At 39.0% G+C, this 22527-nt stretch overlaps 2 protein-coding genes across 3 annotated transcripts; one reads left to right on the top strand and one right to left on the bottom strand.

Annotated features, from left to right (window-relative positions):
* Positions 1-1268: 1268 nt before the first annotated feature.
* On the top strand, positions 1269-10870 carry kif20a (kinesin family member 20A). Of its 2 annotated transcripts, XM_054625944.1 has the most exons (20): positions 1269-1424; positions 2372-2544; positions 2701-2826; positions 2915-3034; positions 3338-3476; positions 3645-3820; positions 4398-4497; positions 5394-5606; positions 5985-6096; positions 6188-6262; positions 6367-6510; positions 6761-6929; positions 7044-7196; positions 7303-7442; positions 8019-8121; positions 8314-8509; positions 8594-8685; positions 8787-8924; positions 9545-9587; positions 9767-9827. In XM_054625944.1, the coding sequence occupies exons 2-19, from the start codon at positions 2377-2379 to the stop codon at positions 9554-9556; spliced, it is 2376 nt and encodes a 791-aa protein (XP_054481919.1). In that variant the 5' UTR covers positions 1269-1424; positions 2372-2376; the 3' UTR covers positions 9557-9587; positions 9767-9827. The 2 variants fall into 2 exon arrangements, with proteins under 2 accessions (XP_054481919.1, XP_054481918.1); XM_054625943.1 differs by lacking the exon at positions 9545-9587 and having other exon boundaries at positions 9767-10870.
* A 2059-nt stretch (positions 10871-12929) lies between these two features.
* cdc23 (CDC23 (cell division cycle 23, yeast, homolog)) lies at positions 12930-19612 on the bottom strand. Its single transcript, XM_054626043.1, has 16 exons — positions 19475-19612; positions 19101-19173; positions 17603-17740; positions 17433-17475; positions 17231-17336; positions 17001-17133; positions 16553-16730; positions 16365-16462; positions 16097-16178; positions 15732-15885; positions 14575-14694; positions 14357-14432; positions 14208-14269; positions 13913-13991; positions 13319-13438; positions 12930-13220 (listed from the first exon to the last, which is right to left on the bottom strand). The coding sequence occupies exons 1-16, from the start codon at positions 19585-19587 to the stop codon at positions 13068-13070; spliced, it is 1728 nt and encodes a 575-aa protein (XP_054482018.1). The 5' UTR covers positions 19588-19612; the 3' UTR covers positions 12930-13067.
* Between the last annotated feature and the right edge of the window lie 2915 nt (positions 19613-22527).

The following is a 22527-nucleotide window of genomic DNA, read 5'->3' as shown; positions in this document are numbered from 1 at the left end:
ATTATATACGGCTCTTGCAATGTGTTATTCATTATTTTGTTATCAATACACCACATTTTTTCAGAGAAATTACAGTGTTTCACTTACCTGCATTTTCTTGGTAGGCGACATGATTATATTGCTCACAATTGCTTTACATTTATGCATTTTGTTGTTTCATGTATGACATGTATGTATTTTGTTGAGCTCCTCGGCTGTTTGTCCTCTGCAGGATTCCTAATGTAGACTAATCCAGGGTTCCCCATCCAGTGTTTAACACATTTGTATCACTACTTATAATGTAAAATATAGGCTAACATTTTTTGTGGTATGCATGTGAAATAAACATGACATTTTAATTTTTGGTTCTCCATTTCTCTGTCGTCCACCTCCTGTCTTTACTTCCACATATACAAAATAATTACTTTCTCCTCCTTCACTCATACAAAATGATGTCCCCTTTCTTTTTTTTTCTTTAAATATTACTTGTGATAAAGTTGTTAACCCATGCCCATACGTTTTCATAACATTCCACATTTATTTCAACGGGTAATAGGTACCCATGAAAGAGGACTTTGTTTAAGAAGTGACAGTTGCAGTAGGGCGTTTGAATGGGTTTATTTGATTTCATAGTTTAAATAAATGCGACATCTGCTGGCCAAACTCTCGGTATTGCATTTGTATGGATTGGTTAAATCTGAGAATCCGAAATTAAATTCACATTACTCTTAATAAGATAAGATAAGATAAGATAAGATAAGATAAGATAAGATAATCCTTTATTAGTCCCGCAGCGGGGAAATTTGCAGGCTTACAGCAGCATAGAGGATAGTGCACACAAGAGACATAGCAAAGAAAGACAAGATAAAAATAAAAAAATGAAAAATAAAAAATAAAAAAAACCAAGTATTATAAATAAGCAACAAAAACAGTAGAAAAACACAACAACTGAAATATAATATTTACAGACAGAAAAAAACTATTTTAACTATTATTGCACAGTGTTTTAATACAAGTGCTTTCAATGTCTCATTGTTGTTATTTAGTTCAACACGGAGGCAGATTAACAATAATTAAACCAACGTGACGTTACGGCGACGCGAGGCAGAAGAGCCATCCTATCGCGATACTTCCTGCTTTTGTCGACGTCGCGTTTTTGACGCTGCGTTGCGTAGGATGCTTCGAACGTTACGTCACCGGCCATTAGCCAATCGGTGAGCCGCTCTGCAGGGGAAGCGCATTGTTCAAAAACCAAACGCAGTCTGGTGAAACAAGCCAGCTGAAGCTCAGAGTGCTGCGATAGAGAGAGAGGAGGCGATAGGCTAGTTTCATGTAGATTGATACAAAGTTATCTCTGGTTTCTTTTTGAAGTTGATGTACTAATTAACTTAACAATATTTAACATTAGATACTTCACTGTTATCAAGCTGCTTTCGACATCCGAGGTAAGTTTAATTAACCTTTGCACGATGCGAACAATAACAAACCTTTTAGTCACGATACAGCTGTAATACATAATTACATGTGTTGACCTAGTTAATGCAAAAGTCTTTATCCAGCAAGCCAACATCGAGATTGCCATTATTGTGTTATTTCAGTGGTAGTGACCAGAAGATCCCAAAGACACAGACACTTGTGCACGTTCATACTGTGACTTAATGTGCTGTCCTCGTGTTGAAACTGTCAGGATGGTTACGTATTGTCTGTGTTTAGTGTATTCCTTTTAAGGTAAACGTTGACATACCCATGCAAGTCAACGTCACCCCGAAATGATGCAACGTCTTGCATAATGTGCAAAAAAAACAACCCATATAAGGTTAAATGCCATTCATCTAGTCTTAACTCGTTGTTTAACTTTAGTTTAACTCTGAATGCTGCACAGTGATAGTCGGGGCATTGTGTTGTGTTCACTGCCACTGCTGGAAATCTGGTTTGGGGTTTATAAGAAGGTTAAACAGCAGAGAAGCCCAGTGCAGCCAACATTTCTTTAATGATGTCATTCTTCTGCACAAATACTGAACTTGTCAGGACAGGCAATAGATTCATTGGAATTCATTGTGTTGTATGACTAGTCTTTCATTTGGACTGTTTGGCTTTGAAGCAAAAAGTAGGCTTCATCCAGTTTCTGTGTGTTCTCACCTTCTCTCATGACACACCCTTGGGGGTAGGGCACACTCAGATGTGTGTGTGAGAGTAATTGGGACAGGTCTTATTGAGCATTAGAATCTATTCATTTATTCATTTCTTTGTATTGTATCCTGATACATTCTGATCCCTAGAATATATGCAAAAGGACATTTCATGCGTTTCCTGGCTCACAGTCAGGTTTGAAATGAGTTGTAATTACCTAATTCCAACTCCACACTAATTACAATTTTTCCTCTTATAACAGGTAGCATGGCGCTGATTTTGTCCTCCCCGTGTGGATGTCCCTTTGATGAGGACGAGGAAATAGCTGTGTTCGAGTCCACGGCAACAGAGCATGGAGGCCTTTCTAGACCACGTCTACCTGAGATCTCTGTCATTTCCCCCGGCCTGGACCCCCGGCCTTCTGTTACAGAACCAGTGAGTATCCCTAAAATGTAACAATAATATTTATAAATGCCTTTTATTAAATGTTTGAAACATATGTTTTTTACATTGACTTGCTGTGTTCTTCTTAAGGGTTTATATTCTTCAATATAGGCAACAGAACAAAGATATTTTAATTTGTCTCTCTAGGAACTAGCAGTGAAACCTGCAGCGGTGAGACAAGGTAGTTGTGACGAAGGGGACAAAGAGAGGGTGAAAGTTTTTCTGCGCATCCGGCCACTTACTGAGACTGAGAGTCAGAAAGAAGAAGAACAGGTAAGACTATGATTCTGTGGAATGATTACGTGCATGTATTGTTTTTAGTACACCTGTACTTTGTACTCAAGGTTCACTCTTCTTTTAGGGTTGTGTGGCTGTCCAAGATGAAGAGACACTCCTGCTCAAAGCTCCAAAAGACTCTCAGAACATGAGGACCGCAGAGAGAGGCATCACCCAGAGCATGCACAAGTTTAGTTTCTCAAAGGTAGAGTCATGCTTGTACATTTCGTTAAATGCTAAAGTATTGCTAGTTATGGCCAGTAATAAACAACAACAATAACAAAGAGTATCCTGAAGTAAAGCATTCCTTAAAGAATAATTAGCCCCAAAACCATTTTTTTTCCCATGTGCAAAGTATTTGTGTTCGACATAGTTGTTATAATTGCAACTACCCTCTACTCGTTGGAACCAGGCTATTGCAATACCATTTTGCTTTTGTTAATATTTCTATTTGGAAAAAAACCACGTACTGATGTTTTTTTTTTTTTTTATCACCCATCTTTCATAGATTTTTGGGCCAGAGACGACACAGCAGCAGTTTTATGAGTGCACAATGAAGAAGATGGTGAAAGATGTGCTTCAAGGAGAAAACAGGCTCCTCTACACTTATGGTGTCACCAATTCTGGAAAGACTTACACTGTACAGGGTAAAAACAAAACATTTGAAACCATCAGTATATCGCTTTGGTTTGGTTGTGATGTTGTTTTTGCAGCTCTGTGGAATGATTGGAGATACAGATATAGCATTCTCAGTGCTTATGTGGATTGTTAAATGCCTAAAATGCTAATGTACATTTTCAAACCTTGACCTGCAGGTAGCGGTCGAGAGGCAGGCCTCCTTCCCCGGGCTTTATCATCTCTGTTCAGGAAACTGCAGGGCCGCCTCTATGGTGCCATGGACCTAAAGCCTGTCATGTATCAGGATGTGAGACAGCTTGACTCCGGAGAGATCAGGGTGGAGGAAATCCGCAGAAACTCTCTGCTTAAAGAGGTAAACGGAAGAACAAATTCTAAAGGTTGTATAAAATTAGTAATGTAATTTTCTAGTATACAGCATGTTGATAATGTTTTTTGTATAATTGTCAGTTTCAGTATCTTTCTTAGTCTGAACTCAACATGAATTCCATCTAGTTCAATGTCACCCAACCTGTTTTAAGACAGAAAAATATCCAGCTAGAATCACATGAATCACAATGAATTCTCCAGATATGAAATGTGTTCTATCTCCAAATACATCCATTTACCTCTCTATGGAAAGCAAATTACACTAACAACCAAGGAAGTAGTGTAGAAATTGTTTATGTCTTAGTAAAGGCTAAGACGATCACTTGTCTCTCTAGGTAGACGTGATTAAGGAGATTAGGAGAAATGGCTAATTATCTTAATTATTTTACAGTTTTGTCCATTGTGCTGTCTTAGTCCCACCAAGTTTTTGAACCCAAAATAAAACGTCCAGCACCTTTCCACACCTTTTTATAAAAGTCTTGAGTAAAAACTCTCTTTACTCATAAAAGATTAGAATTTCTTCTTGCACACAGATTTGAGCTGACATACTTTTGTTGTTACAGAATGAGAATCAGACTTCTCGTCGAGGTGGTCACACTACAATCTGGGACAGCGGCATCGGAGGACTCTCCTCTACAAGCAACATTGCCACCCAGCTTGAAGGTGAGGAGGACAGCATTTAGACTGGGAGTGGACACAGGTTTAACAGCATACACATCACATATTGTGGAGGAGAATGCCAGTTCCAGTTATGAAAGTTGGATAGCTCAGGAAATCCTTATATGGAATTGTAAACCAATTACAGATGGAGGAGAATGCCAGTTCCAATTCAAAAATATCAACAAGAATACAATATTTCTCGGCTTAATATTTCATATGTGGTGTACATCCAGTTCAGACTTACTAAATGAAACCCTGCCCCCATTACACTGAAATCGGGGATGTCAGTTCTTTCAAAAGTCCAATACCTGTAAACCGGTAACTAACCGGTTAATTGTTAAGAAAAAAAAACCTCAAAATGAAGAGACATCCTGAAGCTGTTTTTCTTACTCCGGAGCGCCATAGACTCATTGATCTTGCCGCTGCATGTCTAAGCGCTATGTCCATCCAATTTGAATCTTTTGTGTTGTGAATGTCTTGCATTTCTTTGTTTATTGTCGCATTTTGATCAGGTCACAGGTGCGCCGATTGGCAACCGATCATCATCAGATAATATTTGTTCTAAATTGTCTCATCGGTGGTCTCTATGAAGGCTAATCAGATGATGCATTGATTCTGAATTGAAAAGTTTAAATACAACATTTTCTGCTTTCTTGCCTGCTCTTTGATTTGACAACCCAGGCCTGGTGCCATAGAGCTTGTATGGTGTGTCCTGACTGTATAGCTCAAATGGTTAATATGTTAATTGATATATTGAACATTAATCAACCTTTAGACGGACATGTGTAACCAGTCACAAATATTCTTGGTGGTGAACTGTTGACATCTCTAATTCAAATCATTACTTCCATTGCAAAAGTATTTTCTCTTAAAAGAACATCATTCATTGATTTTTGCAGACACTGACAGTGTTTGTCTGGAGCCTGACAGCCTTTCACACAGTGGAGCAGATGATCTGGCGGAAGGGGTGCAGTTCTCTATCTGGGTGGCCTTCTACGAGATCTACAATGAGTTCCTGTATGACCTACTGGATGCCTCGCCGTCCCTGCAGCCCAGAAAAAGGGTCACGCTGCGGCTTAGTGACGACAAACAGGGCAACCCTTATGTGAAAGGTAACACTTACTCATTCACAGAAATAATGTTTCTAAAATGTAACAGCTGCTTAATTAATATGGTGTGTATCAGTTTGAACCTCCTGAAGCTCAAATCCCAGTATGCAGCTTCTCCCATCTGATGTATGATACATTTAATTGAGCAGAAAATTGTGTTTAAAAAAACCCCCCAAAAAACTGTAGACTGCTTCTTTTGGTGCAAGTGAAACACCACCATATGAAAACACTGCCATAGATGATAAAATACTTCAAACGGTGTGTTTGCTTTTTTAATACTGTCATTGATACTTTAAAATCTGTACAGTATCACATAAAACATGTTTTGTTGTTGCTGCTCTTTCTCGTGTTAATTTTTTGCTTTTTCCTCTGTTGTATCAGAACTTGCCTGGGTCCAGGTCCGCAGTGCCGAAGAAGCCTGGAAGATTCTGAAGGCCGGACGTCGCAACCAGAGCTTTGCCAGCACTCACCTCAACCAGAACTCCAGCCGTAGGTAAGAGCACATAAAACTTTTGACATATTTTGACATATGTGTATGACGCACACTCATTGCATCTCTGATTGTAAATGTATCACCTACTCAGCCACAGCATTTTCTCCATCCGTGTCCTGCACGTCAATCCAGAGACGGATTCACCCCAGGCCACGCACATCAGCGAGTAAGTTTACCTTTTAATTACCGACATTAAATTTGAGCTTTGGTTGATTTTGAGTTAGCAAAAGCAATAACACAGTGCTGCGTCTTGCACTTTCTCCTCTTTAGATTGACTGTGTGTGATCTGGCCGGGTCTGAACGCTGTAAAGAGCAGCGTAATGGTGAGAGGATGAAGGAGGCCAACAACATCAACACCTCCCTTTTAACACTGGGACGCTGTATTGCTGCTCTGAGGCACAACCAGAACAACAAGTACGTGTTTAACCATAACTTGAAGAGAAGTTGTTAGTAGTGGTGTAGTAAATAATAGGTACATAACTCCACTAGCAATTGGACCTTTTTGAGTTTTTGCTATTCACAATCCAATGATAATATTGTTCAAAAGCATGTGGGGCAGTGTTGCCATGTACTTCATATACAACACGTGTATTTTCTAATAAGATATTGGAATGAGCTGTTTGAGAAAGAGCTATATTTTAAAAACCTTCTCTGACATCCCCAGATCCCGACCCCCTCAAGTGGTGCCCTTCAGGGACAGTAAACTGACCCGGGTCCTGCAGGGTTTCTTCTGTGGCCGAGGAACTTCCAGCATGGTGGTCAACATCAACCCATGTGCCACCATCTATGACGAGACCCTCCAAGCCCTCAAGTTCTCCGCTATTGCTACTCAGGTAAAATGAAAAACGTATTGTTGTATTGTACAACTTCTGCGATTGTGACTGATCAAGTCTTGCATGCAAGACCAAAGAAGAAGGAGAAATAAAAGATCCGTCATATCATTTCAGCTGGTCCATGGCCCGTCCACAAAGACCAGAGTGGCCTACATCCTGTCCCTTCTGCGTGAGCCAGCGGCACATGGTAACAACAGCACAGTGATGGAAGAGGACGAGGATGAGAGTGATGTTGAAGACGGAGATATCACCATGTTAGATACTCAGGTAATCTAGATTATGTCTTTAAGATCAACTAAACATTTTTTAAACCGCATTTAAATGTTTCAGCCACTTGTCCAGTGTTGCTAACAGCTGACTGTGCTTTCTTAAGGCTTTGCTGCAGGCCATCGATGTCCTGAAGAGAGAAGTGCAGCGCCAGCGGGACGAGAAAGATGTTCTTGAGGCAACTGTGAGAGAGCAGGTGGTCTCTGAGATGATGGAGATCATTTCTGGGATGCAAGATGGCTTCAGGTGTGTGTCTGTTTTGTTTAAATCAACCGTTTTTTAAGATGCCTTTTTGATACTAACGGGGCTACATTTATGACCTGCTAGGCTATACATTTTTTTAAATCAGTACATTTATTACATACTATACTATGACATTGAAATTGATGGCAAATGTTACCAAGACTTATTTTATATGCCAAGACTTTTTATATTACATACTTATGGCATACTGCTACTTTTATTAGGCTTTTTATTCCGTACTATTTTTAATATTGAGAGAATTATCTTAAAATTTGGCACTAACATCCTCTTGGACTCAAGGATGAAATGATTATATTTTGGTGGTCAAAGGTCAAAGTCACTGTAAATTATAAAGCATGTTTTTGGTCATAACTCAATTCATATAAAAAAAAAAAAACAATCAAACAAATATCAATGCTGTGAAATTTTATGGCATACAATGCTATGACATTTTTATGGCATACTATACTCAGAAATGTCCATTCATTGTCTTTTTCATCAAAGAATCCCCCCAACAGGAAGCTGAAACGTTTAAAAATGTATGCAGATAACAAATTGTGTTGTCTTCTTTCCTCACAGTGAGACCTTGGAGGCAGAGAGGGCTCTCATCGAAGAGAGGTATGAAGACAAGATAACTAACGTCCAAAAACATTTGAAGAAATTCTACAGCCAGGAGTTGAAGGTGAGTGCTAAATCATCAGCCTTAAATTGGTCCTTTTTTTTCAGGCAGTGTCTGACCCCACGTTGTGATTACAATACACACATAATCTGCTCTTCAGTTAAATTCCATCTTTCCCCAAATGCAAAGTGTAACCACAATGTAGTTATAGTTGTAACCGTGCTAAGATATTTTTCACAAATTGTTTTCTTTTAGGAGCGTGATCAGGAGATTGAAGCTTTGTCTGCAGCCCTTGATAAAAACAAGTCAGCTGAACCGGTCCACATGTCGGGGCCACATGGAGACTTTGAGGGGCCTCGACGCTCTCAGCGCCTCACTGGTCAGACAGAAGGTGGCCGACTGCAAGTTGAGCTCGAGCAGTGTCGCGCTGAGCTTCTCGCCAAGACACAAGGTGGCTGACTCACCGCCCTGATAACGTGTTGATGTGAGGATGTTGTTAATGGTATTGACTGTCTTGTTCTGCTTGCCTGTGCAGAGCTGACAAAGCTGAAGGTGCAGCTGGAAGTCCCGGGTTCAACAGGCACCCTCACCACTGCTGCTGACCGCAAGCTGGAGGACGGTCAACGGGTCAGTTACTACCACTGTGCCGAATGAAAAGCACCATTGATTTTGCCCCATGTGAGTTTCTTAACCCTCAGAAAGACTAAAACTCAGACTTTTTCCAACAGAACCTGCGTCAGTTGCGCCTGGATTTGCAGAGGCTCGGGGCGGACCTTCAGTCGGGGGAACGAGCCTGCTGTCGCAACACAGGAGGGGAAAGGCTGCGACAGGCACTAGCGGCTGCAGATGAGACGCTGGCCAAACAGGTAGAGCCACAGATATGTTCAGTACAATGTTATGGAATTTGTATTTTTCTATAAACTGAGCTTTTCTGTTAATCATGTGAAAGGGCGCTTGGTTGTCTGTTCTAAAAAATAAAAAAAATAAAAAAAGACCCCAAAAACATAAATTCCGCAAAAAATAAATGTCACGGCAGGCTATTAAAAGCTCATTAATTTACATAACGCAGCTCTAAAGTTAATCTTACTTATTTGGTTGGTGTTTAAGTAAATAAGTAACTGCAGACTTCAGATAAATTTATCAAATAAAGGTTTCATTTATAATTTTTATTTTGGATAAGACAAATTTCAGACAAAAAAAGATTCTCTGTACTGTAGACGTAAAGTAACAAACTCGGCTGAAAAAGTACTTAACCAAATCATGACCCCAAATTACTGTTGTCTCTGCTAGCATCTCTGCTTGTACAATATCAGTTCAAGTAGAGTTTTGACAGTAATGATATCTTCTCTCACTTTAAAGGTGCTCTGACTAGAGACACTTTATTATTAGTATCTCAAAGCAGGATCTGTTTAAGTGCAATTCTCAATTTAAGTATACCTTGTTCTTCTCTCCCTCTACTCTCTTCTCTAACAATCTTGATGCACAGCCAGCTTTTTAAACTAAATCTAGGTTTCTAACATCTGCACAAGGTGATTACTGTGCAAAAGCATGTTCAAGAGTTTCTTTTTGGCTCACTTTACTCTCTCTCTCTCTCTCTCTCTCTCTCTCTCTCTCTCTCTCTCTCTCTCTCTCTCTCTTAACATCCCACCTTATCCTTCACTTCCCCCTCTGTGGTCTCGTCTAACCCGGTTGACTGACTTCTTCTTAGGACCAGATCCTATTGGAACTCCAGAACGGCCTGATGCTTGTAAAGGCTGACTTGAGGCGGAAAGCAGAGACCCTTGCCCAGACGCAGGCCGTACTGCCCCCACCCCCCACTTCGGGCCACGCTGACTCCGTCACACCCGGTTCCAGCAAGAAGAGGGTCTGTGGGGTCGCTGCACCGAGTGAAACTGAGAACCGGCCGCCGCAAAAAAGGCCCTTTTTCCAAACTCTGTTCCCGACACGTACCCCGACACGTAAATACAACACTCGTGCTGTTGAAGAAGCAAACGTTACACCTTACTCACGGATCTTGCGCTCTCGCCAGCAGTCTCCACCTCGCACCCCTGTCTCCACCCCTCGTAGTTTCAGGGGGAAGTACTGAGCTCTTTGGAGTGTCAGTTGGAGTTTGTCCTCTTTGATATTATGCAAAAAAAGAGTTAATTTAGTTTTTATTCGCTTGCGATTTTTTTATATTGTATTGTATATATTATCTTTTTGCAGTGCAGTTAACTCACTGTTGTCATGCCAAATACTGTTAAGATGTTCATGCCAGTAGAACAGTTTAAACATGCTTTGAATAGGTTTTCAGTACACTACACAGGGAATCAAGGTGCTTATGCTCACAGTGGCTACTAGATATGGACTGTATGTAAAGAAAAGTGCATGTGTGTGTAATCAGCCCTCTACACCTTTGCTGTGATTACGTTTCTATTTTCTACAATAATTAAATAAAATGTCACAAAAGTCAGTTCTGTTTGTCATAATAATGTCACAGAATAGTATGTCATAACAGAGTCATAATAGCCTATAGTATGTCATAAAATGCCGTAGTATAATAATATGATTGTAAACTATACTGACTTTTATGTGACATTACAATATGACACTACCCTTGTATGACATACTATACTTTTTCTTTTTTCTGCCATATGATATTGCTTTTATTTTGATAAGATGCTAAACTATAACTTATTTTATTATATATTCCTGACATCTACTTTGACATTTTTATAGCATACTGTGGAGGGACGAAGACCCCATTGGACCTTATTTCGTAAAAAATGATGCACAGTAGTCAATGGCGAGAGAATTGTTTTTGATACCATCTAAATTGTAAAATGAAGTCTTTTAAATTGACAAATATGTCAAACATGACTTGTTTTTTTATGTATTTCAACAGGGTTTACATTACATTATTTATTATTACGTATTTCAACAGGGTTTGCATTACTTTTTTTTCAACAAAGTATACTATGACTGGTTTCTGATTTTTTTTTGTGACATACTATACTTTGACTTTTATCGGGGTATTATACTTTGACTATTTAATGACTTTTACCAAGAGAGTATACTATTACTTTTTTATGTATTTTTCGTTGACTATACCCTGACATTTTACAACATGCTATAGTATGACTTCGTTATTAACAAGTCACAGTATAGTTTGTTGAAAAAACTCATAGTGTAGTAAGTGAAAAAAGTCATAGGATAATGTGTCAAAACATTCACAATATAATATGTATATATCGGGGGGGGGGGAAAACTAGTATATTTTGTTGAAAAAAGTCTTACTATAGTAGGTCGAAAAAGTCACAGTATAGCATGTGAAAAAAAGTCCAAGTATATAGTATGTCGAAAAAAGTAATTAAGAAAGTCATAGTATGATATTGGAAAGAAGTCATGAAAAATCTAAATGTAATATGTCAAAGAAGTCATAGTATAACATGTTAAAAAAAGTAATATAATACGTCAGAAAAAGTCATAGTATAGCATGTAAAAAAAAAAGTCATACTATAGCATGTCGAAAAAAGTAATTAAGAAAGTCATAGTATAATATTGGAAAGAAGTTGTGAAAAAGAAAAATGTTAAAAAAAGATAGTAAAAAGTCATGTCAAAAAGTCATAGTATATGTCAATGTTAAAAAATCATACAAAGTCATAGTATAGCATGTCAAATAAAATTCATGAAAAACTCAAAACTAATTGTATGGTTGTTGAAAAAAAGTCATTGTATAGTTTGTTGAAAAATCACATATAATGGCATGTGGAAAAAAGTCTGTCGAACAAAGTCCTATAAAAGTCATAGTATAGTTGTTTTTTTAAGTCATAGTATACCTTGTAGGAAAAGTTGTGAAAGTAGTTCAGCATGTTTTTCAGGTCATAGTATTGTATGTGTAAAAAGGTCATAAAAATGTAATTGTATAGAACTTGCTATAAAGTCAGATTTTTTACGACATTCTTATTACTTACTATACTGTGATGATTAAGGGATACTACACTATGACTTTGATGACATACTAGGACTCTTTATGGCAACTTATTTTCCCAACATGTACCCCAACACGTATGACAAACATTCCTGCTGTTGAAGAAGCAAACGTTACACCTTACTACCGGATCTTGTGCTCTCGCCAGCAATCTCCCCCTCCCACCTCTTAGTCTCAGGAGGAAGCACTGAGCTCTTTCATCTTCTTGAATAACATGCAAAATGTTTTTTAGTATCTTTTTCTATTGTTTTGTATACTTTTATATACCTACTATAGTGCAGTTAACTCACTGCTGTCATGCCAAATACCGTTACGATGTTCATGCCAGAACAGTTTAAACATGCTTTAAATAGAGTCGCAATCCACTACTAAAGGGATTGAAGTGCTCTTGAGCAGTAAAGCTGCTCAGTGGCTAATAGATAAAGACTGTGTGTTACGAATAGTGCATAATGTGTAGTGGAAAATGTGTGTAATTAACCTACTCTGCCTTTGCTGTAAGTACGTTTGTTATTTACAATAAAGTCTATAAAAAACATTGTATTGGGTAGTCTAGCCATTAAAGCAGAAATATTTTACATATTTTATTTTCAGGACATTAATTACAGAGAAATACAGACTGTCCTAGCAGGTATGCTTTATTTAAACTATTTACATATTCAGCAATGATAACGCAGGACTGCAAGTCAAAATATGATGCGTTTTGTCTGTATTCGTATTTGCTCTGAAGGATTTTCTTTTATTTCTGCTTTTACACTTGTAAAAAGAGCTTTGGATTATACAAAGCTACTCAAAAACCTCTTCACGTTCACTGAGGTGTGTAGCTCAGGCTAACCGTCCCAAGCATCAATTGAAGGAGCTTAGAACTTGTCTGCTCCTGGACAAAAATGATCAGGATTGTACATTTTACAAACAAATGTTAATTTTAATATCATTTACAAATTTATGCATCGACAAGTAAATACTTTGAACACTGTTTACCCCCAAGCAGTTGGATATACAAAATTGTCCATTTTAAAGCCGGTGAACAGGAGGCTGGGTGTCAGGGTGTAAAGGAGATGAGGTTCAGTGGCGACACCCTCCTGACGGGAGTGTTGTTGTTTGAGAGCGGCGCGAACAGATCTGCTGATGGCGTCTCGGTCTGATCTCTGACCTGTGAAATCTGCCTCAACAGAGCCTTTCCCTCCTCGCGAGCCTACGAACAGAGTGACCATAGACACCAGTGTGTTAATCCTTCTTACACTCTACTGCAGGAACTGGAACACAGTGCTCACATCATGCAGGCGCACTTACATCATTGTAGTCGCAACAGCGCTGAGCACAGAGGGACGCCTCGTCGTAGAGCTTGTTCTTGAAATAGTACTGACCCAGGTACCGCAGCGCTGTGCTCACCTCAGCATGCTCCAGTTGTTCCTGTGAGAACAAGATTTGATCAGACATGGATTTCTTCCAGACAAATACGGTACAAGCATGTGGACACATCAACATTAGATCCTTTATACAAGGATATATCCTTTATACAAAGCAAAAACGTTGCTTTGTGCAGGATGGAATTGTCATGTTGATATAGGAAAGTGCTGTTATATAATTAAAAAGTAATAAGTAAATAAAATAAAAAGGTCATATTTAATGTCAAAGTATATATAGTATGATATCAAAAAGTCATAAATAATGTCATAATATAGTTGTGTGTAATAAAGGGTAATGAAAATGTCAAGGTATATGAATACTTCAAAGAAAGAGTGTCATAGTCCAAAACGCCATTAAAAATGTAATTAATTGTTACTATGAGGCCAAGATTACAGCCTCACATCAAAACTACAAATAAGTGTGTGGACAGAAGTGTATAAAATCTGCATATGTATTCTGATACTTCATAATGCTTACCCCACAGGAGAAAATGTCTTGGATGTAAAGCATGTAACACTGGGCAGCATCATCAGATTCAGTCAGCTGTTCATGGAGCCTGCAAAAGCAATAAGCAGATCCACATTTAGCCCCTATTGCTTGGTGATGCAATTAACTTGCTGACATATGACAATAGGGAAAAAACTGCTGATCGGATCTTGAACTTGTGCTTTATTGTTAAAGAAAATGTGACGTAAACTACTTTTTAGACCCCAAGATCTGTTATTGATTTTCTTCACTTGTGTTTCCTCAGGATACAGTAATAGACACTTACTTTGCCAACTTCAGTAAAGCCATTTTCTCTACATCTCCAACAGAGTATGCTCTCCAGTAACACTAGACAAAAAATACAATATGTGAAAAACAAGCCATAAAGCTATTATAACACATACCAGGAATCACAATCAGGTATTACATGCATACCTTCTTGGCTTCCACTTGTTGTGACAGTTTTTCGTAGCTTTCCCCCAGTGCGACCAACATACGCGAGTCATTGGGCCTAAAAAAAACACATCACTGTATGTCAAAATGAATATTGAGCATTTGGTTTATGAGCATGCATATTTGAAAACTTCTCTCAAATATTTAAATTCATAGTAACACCTTCATTAAACTTCTTTTTTTGATGTCAAAATCCATACCTGAGCTGGTGAGCCTTTCGATAATAGTACAAACAGTAAAAGGGCATCTTGAGGATCTCATATGTCTGACCTAAGCCATACCAGGCACGATAGTCCCGCTTGTTCACTTCAATGGCATGCCTGATAGACAGAATACACATTAAAAACAAGGGTTAGGGTTAACATCCCACAGGAACAATGCTGCTGTTATGAATCATTGCTGTACAGTGGAGTAAGGACTCTGTTTAGGGCATGGGATATAGCATTTAAATCTAGACACTTTCAAGCTTATAAAGAAGTACGAGGGAGGCTGAAGAGGGGCATCAGAGATACCAAGCTGTGGTATGAACTGTGCATAGAGGAGCACTTGAATAACAACGCCTCCTGGTGCATGTGTAAAGAGATAAGAACGATCAATGGCATAAGGATAGATACACAGTCACAAGTTCCAGCGGCAAAGCCCTTCCAGCCACACAGAACCACTTTTTTGCTCGCTTTGACCACCAAATGGAGAGGTTGAAAACCTGTACTGCACCACCAGGGGGACCAGACCATAAAACTACTCCAACAACAGGTCAAATCCAACCTGCGCAAAATTGATATCAGCAAACAGACTGGATCGATAGGAGTCACCAGACGGGTACTGAACTAGCTGAGGTAGTCACCAACATCTTTAACCTCTAGCTAGAGCAGGCTGTAGGGCCCACCTGCCTCAAGTCAGCTACAATTATCTCGGTGCCCAAAAAGGCAGCAGTGAAATGTCTGAATGACTACCACCTGGTTGCTCTAAACCCCCATCATCACCAAGTGTTTTAAGAAATGAATTCTCTCCAGCATCAAGACTGCCAACAATGCTGATCTTGATAAATATCAGGACAAATGTATCAACAGTCGGTGCAGCCTAACAGCTCTCCATGTATCCTTCACACATCTAGAACAGCAGAACACATGTAAGGATGCCGTTTGTTGACTTAAACTCGGCATTTCATGCTGTAATCCCCCTCAAACTGTTCCAAAAAAAGAAAGTGACCTGGGCGAGGACATTTCATCGTGCTCATGAATTTTAGATTTTCTGAGCAAGAGACCCATGAATGACTGGAGGTCACACCTCCTCAACTCTGATCCTGAACTAAGCACAATGAAAATAAATATCTAATCCACTACATCTTCAGTCTGACCTGTAGGCCTGGATAGCAGCCGAGGTGTTCTTCATTTCCATGTATTCATGGCCCATGAGGGTCCAGGCCCCGAGGCATCGGGGGTTCAGTTTGAGGGCCCGCTGGAAGTACAGAGCTGCCTTCTCATGCTGAGAGCGTAAACTATAATAGTTACCTGTGGATGAGACACGCAAGTTATTACACGAAATACTGTAATTCAGAATGATGTCTTTAAAATGTTGTGGACAAATCTAGAATATTAAGTGAAAAATGGCAGCCAATAGGACAAGTTACAATACATATTAAATGCATTCATCAACCAATTGTCCCATCACTGGAAAAGTTTAAAAAGCTGCTTTAGTGTAGATCAGATTGGCTCTTCTTACCAATAACACAGCACGTCTCCACTCTGTACTTGTCGATCTCCACCAGGTTGTGGGCCAAGTAACTCAACTCTGGCTTCATGCTCTGTGGAAGCATTTATTACAGTCAACAACAAAAAACAACTATATTTTGGATTCATAAATGGGTCTTTACAAAAACATAAATCTGTTCCAGACCCACTTATTTTTTTCCCACTTAGATCCTACGCTGAAAACTTGACTTACAGGGGTCAAATCTAAACATCATGATATTATAATGAGGTGAACGCACTTTGACGTAGAGAAGGTTGGAGAATGTGTCCATGTTGTCGATGCGATACGGATCCTGCTCCCTCAACTCGTTGAAGAGAGCCAAAGCCTGGTCAATATCTGAAATGAATGCAGACTGTTAGACTTAACCTGTCCCCATCACATTCTTCTGAGAGGCAAAAGTCTTATTAGAAAGGAAGAAAAACAAACCTCTGATGTTGTGGTAGGCGACGGCAATCTGTGAGATGATGTAAGTGCTCTTAGAGAAACCGGCCTCTATGAGGTTCTGGTATTTCTGCAACGCTTCTTTGATCATCTGCAGCTCTGTGTACATGTGGGCCATGAAGAAGTCTTTAATCCAGCAGTCTGGGAGAGACAGTGACTTCAGCTGGGGAGAAACACCAAGACATCAAGGTAGATGGATTAATTTCATTCATTTAATAACCTGAGATGGAATTTTTAAAGTTTCTTTGCATTGATGAATATGAGAATGTTTTTGGTTTTTTAATTTGTTCGGAAACATTAAGTATATATTAAAGTTCATGAGGCTGAGGGTGTTGTGAGGATTGCTTCTAGGTGAAAATGGTAACTGTGGACTTAAGTAAGGCACAGTAAGTTAATGTACAATTTGTGTACATGTAAACACAAAGGTAGTTACCATTTCAATGTTGGTGACAAGGTTACTAAGCTCCAGCCAGGCTCCCCAGTGAAGAGGAAGTGCGTGTATTGCCTCAACAAACACCTCCACCGCCTCCTTCAGCAGATCAAGCTTTCGTAGCACCACTCCATACCTGTATTCACACAAACACACACAGTTTATGAGCAGTTCTATGTATTCCTCTGCATAATCTTAGAAAAGTATGTTCACATTGGAGGAAAAGTTCTTACAAGTACAAGGTGAACCCGTCCAACTCTCCTGCATTGTGCTTCTTACTGAGCTCAACCCTCAGTTCTCGCAAGGCCTCATTGCGCACCTGACCCTTCTCAAGAGGACCTAGTACCACGAAAAAAAAGAACGAAAAAAGTTTAGTGTTGGGGTAATAAAAGTAGTTCCATTCTGTTTTAAATGTCCAAACAAGCAAGTCCTCACCCAGACTGTCCACAGTCTCATCGTCCTTCTTTTTCTCGCCTGACTGAAGACATAGAGGGACACTTTCAAAATGGTGCACGACCATTACATGCAAAGTGAAAGCAGTCTTGTCAAGAAATTAAATCAAGACTCAAAGGATTTGGGCAAGCAAAATATCTACAGAATCTTACCAGATAGCGAGAATACATATAGAGAAAATAAGCCTTCTGACTGCAGCAGCCTTTTAGAAAGTAAGCTGCACGGTCATACTCTTTCAGGTCAAAGTAGGATTTGGCCAGTGTAAGTGCATCAAGGTCCTGTGCGTCATCCTGTATTTGGGACAGACAATGAAAAAGAGAAAAGTTATCCTAATCATCTTTATAAAGTCAACTTCATTAATGAAATAAAACTATTAATCTCATTTAAAAACAAAATGACTTTCATATGGTAGTAATTGTAAGGGCAACATATGAACACATGATTAACAATTTAACCTCCTACATTTGAATAAATAAAGAAAATGTCACCAGGGGGCGGTATAACATTTCCCTTGAAGAGAGATGGAGACAAGCAATTAACATTAAATGGCAAACCAAACTGGAATGAAGTGTTGAGGCTTTGCACCACATATCATTTATTTCTTCTTGTGTGAAACAGTGGACTTTTACTTCTTAATGCTCATAAGGTTGTCTTTGCTTGTTTGATTCTTTTGTTGTTGTTGTTGTTGTATACAAATCCCATTAAAAGAACAGAACCTGATTTAGCTTATTCCTTTGCACCACATACCATCACCATTGTCCAAAAACAAAAACAAAAAACAGCAATATCAATCGTATCACACCATTCAACATGTTCCTTTATTACGATAAACATGTGCACAGCAGTTTGTTTTGATGAGATCCCACATACACTCTACTTGTGACTGAAAAGAGTTTAAGTCTCCAAAATATTCACTATGTATTCCTGTTCGAGTGACCTCTGCTAAAAACTACAGCTAACAGCGGTTTTGGGGAATAATGAGACTAGCCTTTAGAAAAATGAAACTACATATTTAAGGTTCAATGCCTGATGGAAACATAAAACTTGGCTAAATAACGGGAAAGTATGTACAAGTGCTTTCCTAGAAATATGACTCAAGACTCCTGCTACCCAAAAATGCAATTTTGGGAAGGCCACGCCCCTCACACCATGAAATTGAATATACTTGAAACGTAAAACAAATGGTTTCATCGATTGCTTTTGGCAATTGAGCGGCTTCCATCTGTTGAGTGAAAATGGGCTTGAACCCAGAATGGCTGTGTGCGGCCATAGTTGTTACCTGTTTGTTAAACACTTAAATCAGTAGGAACCAATGGGGTATGGGGGGGCCATTGGTGGGTGTTGGGTGAAATGTGTATAATATGGTGCACAATCTTTGGATGAAAATGATATTGTAGTCACTCAATATATGTACTTTGCTTTCAATATTCTGACTCAATGTCAATATCATACAGCTTGAATTAAGAGCTGGAGAAGTGGAAAATGAATAGATTGTACATTTGTGATACTGACACACAGCATGACATATAATGATATTTAAACCTTAAAGCTGCTCCTAGGGGACATTGAGGTAGAATGGACAGTAGCTAGTTAAACTATATAATGAAAGCTAACAAAAAAAAAAATTCTCGGCCCTGGTGGTGCACAAACCTCAGTGAAAGGAGGGGACGGGGGTAACTCATTCTTGGGAAGAGGGTCCAAAGCAAATGCCAACTCAGATGCCCTAAAAAGTAAACACAGAAAGCATGTGAGCAAAGCAAGCAAAGACAACACCAGGTGACTCTCTACTGAATGTTAAACTCAAGTAAACATTTAACCACGCTCTGAACTACAATGTGGCCTTAAGATTAGCTAATGTATTAGTCAGCTTTAGCTAAACTGTCATAAAGAGGCTTGTCAACAGAACCGCTAACACAACGCTAGCTAACGTAGGCTGGTTGGTACCACGCGTTAACGCTACGTTACCATGGTAACAGAGAATAATGACAGGCATTAAATGATAAATTAGCAAAAGTCCGACCCACCACTTCGAGCTGTGTAAAAGTCCTCTTTCTTTGCAAAGCGATATCACCGATATTAGCTGTTTCTTGATTTGTACCAGGTCCCCAAACTCACTACAGAGAGCCGCCATTTTCATATTTCACCAAGCAAGCATGCTATTGGTGGAGGTTAGGAGAGGTAGTCCCGCCCACTGGGGCCGACGTCACTTCCGCTCTCCCATTGCTTCCAAAATAAAAGCACCACTGTCAATCATTTTAGGGTGTGAGAAAAAACAGCTTTTGTAATTCTGACCATAACTTTTAAACTGTGCTTTTTTTTAAAAAAATCACATATTTTTCTGCTTGCCTTCAAATACTGCACTGCGTTTGTAAGCCTGATAATACTCAAATCAAGTTGTGTATTTTTCATAACAGGCCTATTTCATATAGGCCTAACCATTAAACAATAGCAAGCAAAGGCTAGAATGAAGTACAAGATCGAGGGCAGCATAGTTATGTAGATATTTCAGTAAACAATGACACCTAAAAACAACAAAAATCACCTACTTGATTAGAATCTGTATTATGTTGTGCATGTTCAAGTCTTTCATCAGCTTCATAAATAACATTTTATAACATAAAATTAATGTGAAGGTTCTCAAACGTCATCTTACCAACATGTGAATCCAATTATAGTGGTTTCTCCACAATACTAGAGAGGTTTGACTAAAGGGTATGTCACACACAAGGTGAACAGGACATTAAAATCCAAGTCGTTGACAACACCGGCATCATTCTACAAGTTAGAATAACGAATTTAGGTTTTTTTTAGGAGTAGAAACTTGTTTTTCATCATTCCCTGCTATTTCATCACTGTCAGTATAGCCTCCGGTAACATCTACCACCTTTAATACAAAGCTTTTCAGCTATGTTGCAGACATATTGATTTGTGCTTTAATTTCTTTTTTGCAAAAGCTGTGGTTGTTAAACATCAATGACAGTTTTGTGTCACTGGGACAAATCTAATACATTGTATCAATTTAGACTTAGAACAGTTCTGCTTTGTTTTTATAAGCCTGCAATCACAAACCGGATAAAGACATCACAACATCATAAGGACTTTTCACTCTATATTTAGCCTTTGGCTGCGACCTCTGTTAGTTCAGGGCTTACAGCTTTGTTAGCCCCGAGCTTATAGTTATTTCACACTCAAAACTTCAATTGTGGGATATCCTCACCCTGAGCCCAGGGCTTAACCCCGCTTCAGAGTAGGGTTATCCCTGACTTTCTGAGGGACCCAAAAGATTAGAGTTAAAATAACTGATGTGAACGGAAGTTAGATCAAAGCATCAGGATTTTCTTTGTCCAATCAAATTACTATGATTTGACTACAGGGCAACCAATGGCAATTTGGCCGTGGTAGTTTTATTTATGTAGCTCATTTCAAACATGAAAACTCAAAGTGCTTTACATTAAAAGGACATAATATGAGAATATAGATACAAGAATAAGAACATATCAGCATAATCAACATACATATAAGAATACAGTTGTACACACAAAAACATCAACACAATAAAAAGGAACCCAGGCGGACACACAACAGTTAACCATTAGACAAGTTGAGAGCTTTATGCATTATGAAGATATGGACTCTGGATTTTGTTTCCCTCCCTAGTACAGTTCATTTCAGTAGGTATATTCATCATGCATGGCTTCCAGTTTCCAACAGCCTGCTGGTGACCCCTATTATGTCCCTGTTTCTATTTACAGTAACAAAAATCCTTACCTGCAGTCTATTTTCACAACTCTCTCTAGTGATCTTGTGCTGCTGAATAGTTAGACCACAAACCTGCCTGCATGGCTCTTTAAAGAACAGGATGGGGCTTATCTGACTTTGATCTTGACCTTTCATATCGTCATGAGGTATAAAATATCACATAGAAGAACTTTAAATTTAAATTACGACACGTAATTCAGACATCCACTGACATTCAAATAGACGTACATTTAAAAAGCATTGCCATAACATTTAATCAGTTACTGTAATCATTTCTTAGGCAGTTGTCACATACAGATACATACATGAAATTTGACCTCTGCATTTTACCAATGGGGCTTGGGTAGGAACTTGGGGTTCAGTGTCTCGTTCAAGGACACTTGAACATGCAGACAGTAGGGAGCTGGGGATTGAACTGCCAACCTTGTGATTAAAGGTTGAGCTGCCCTTCCTATTTATCTGCAGCCACCGCAACCAAAACACCATGCCCGTTCAAGTATTCCATAACTATACAACATTCTGAATGTTTGATAAAAACTTGCTGATAATGTGAGTCGGCATTAGATTAACTTCTGTCAAAGGGTTAAATCTTTATAGAAATACTCTTTTATGCTCTGCTGAACTCCACTTCTATTCTGTCAGTATAATCTGCATTTGCTCTCATAGAAACAGTTACTAATTTAATCAATATCTAATTCAGTAGTGAATTTTGAAAAGAACAGCAATATTATGACTCTTTCTTGTGCCAATAATGTGTCTTATTTGATTGCCTGCCCAGCCCTTGTCACTGGCCACTGAACCCGGCCATGCTTCACTGCTGCAGAGCTGACATGACTCATCATGTTATTGTCTGTCAAGATCAGCAGAATCGCCATTTTCAGGATTTTCACAAGTACTAGCACAGCTTCTTTATGTATGATATCTAAAATCTCACTTTTTCCCTTGGTTTAATATAATGATTTATATAAAATATTAGGTAAAGTAACATTGACTCTCATTAACTGAAAATGGAGTGAGGTACGTTTCTTCAGCTGATGCAAAATTTCATAAGTTGTAAGTGAGAGAAATTCTAAATCCAACCCCTTTCCAAAAGGCTCAAGGGAGCAGCATGCGCCCTTGAAACAGTAGACCAACAGGTGTTCAGAGAGCTGCCACTAAAACCCACATGACAACTGCTAACTCCACTTTGATCATAGAGAAGGCTTGTTCTTCAAGTATTGTTGGTCCAAGGCGTTTCTCTTTGGACTCTTTCATGCTCACAGCGAGCAAGTGTATTTGATCACAGACCTCATACTGGTTGATCTTCACGGTTGCTTTA

Source organism: Anoplopoma fimbria, chromosome 24, assembly GCF_027596085.1.
Source record: "Anoplopoma fimbria isolate UVic2021 breed Golden Eagle Sablefish chromosome 24, Afim_UVic_2022, whole genome shotgun sequence".
NCBI lineage: Eukaryota > Metazoa > Chordata > Actinopteri > Perciformes > Anoplopomatidae > Anoplopoma > Anoplopoma fimbria.
Note: the sequence above shows the minus strand (reverse complement) of the source record. Positions and strands in the feature narration are given on the sequence as shown.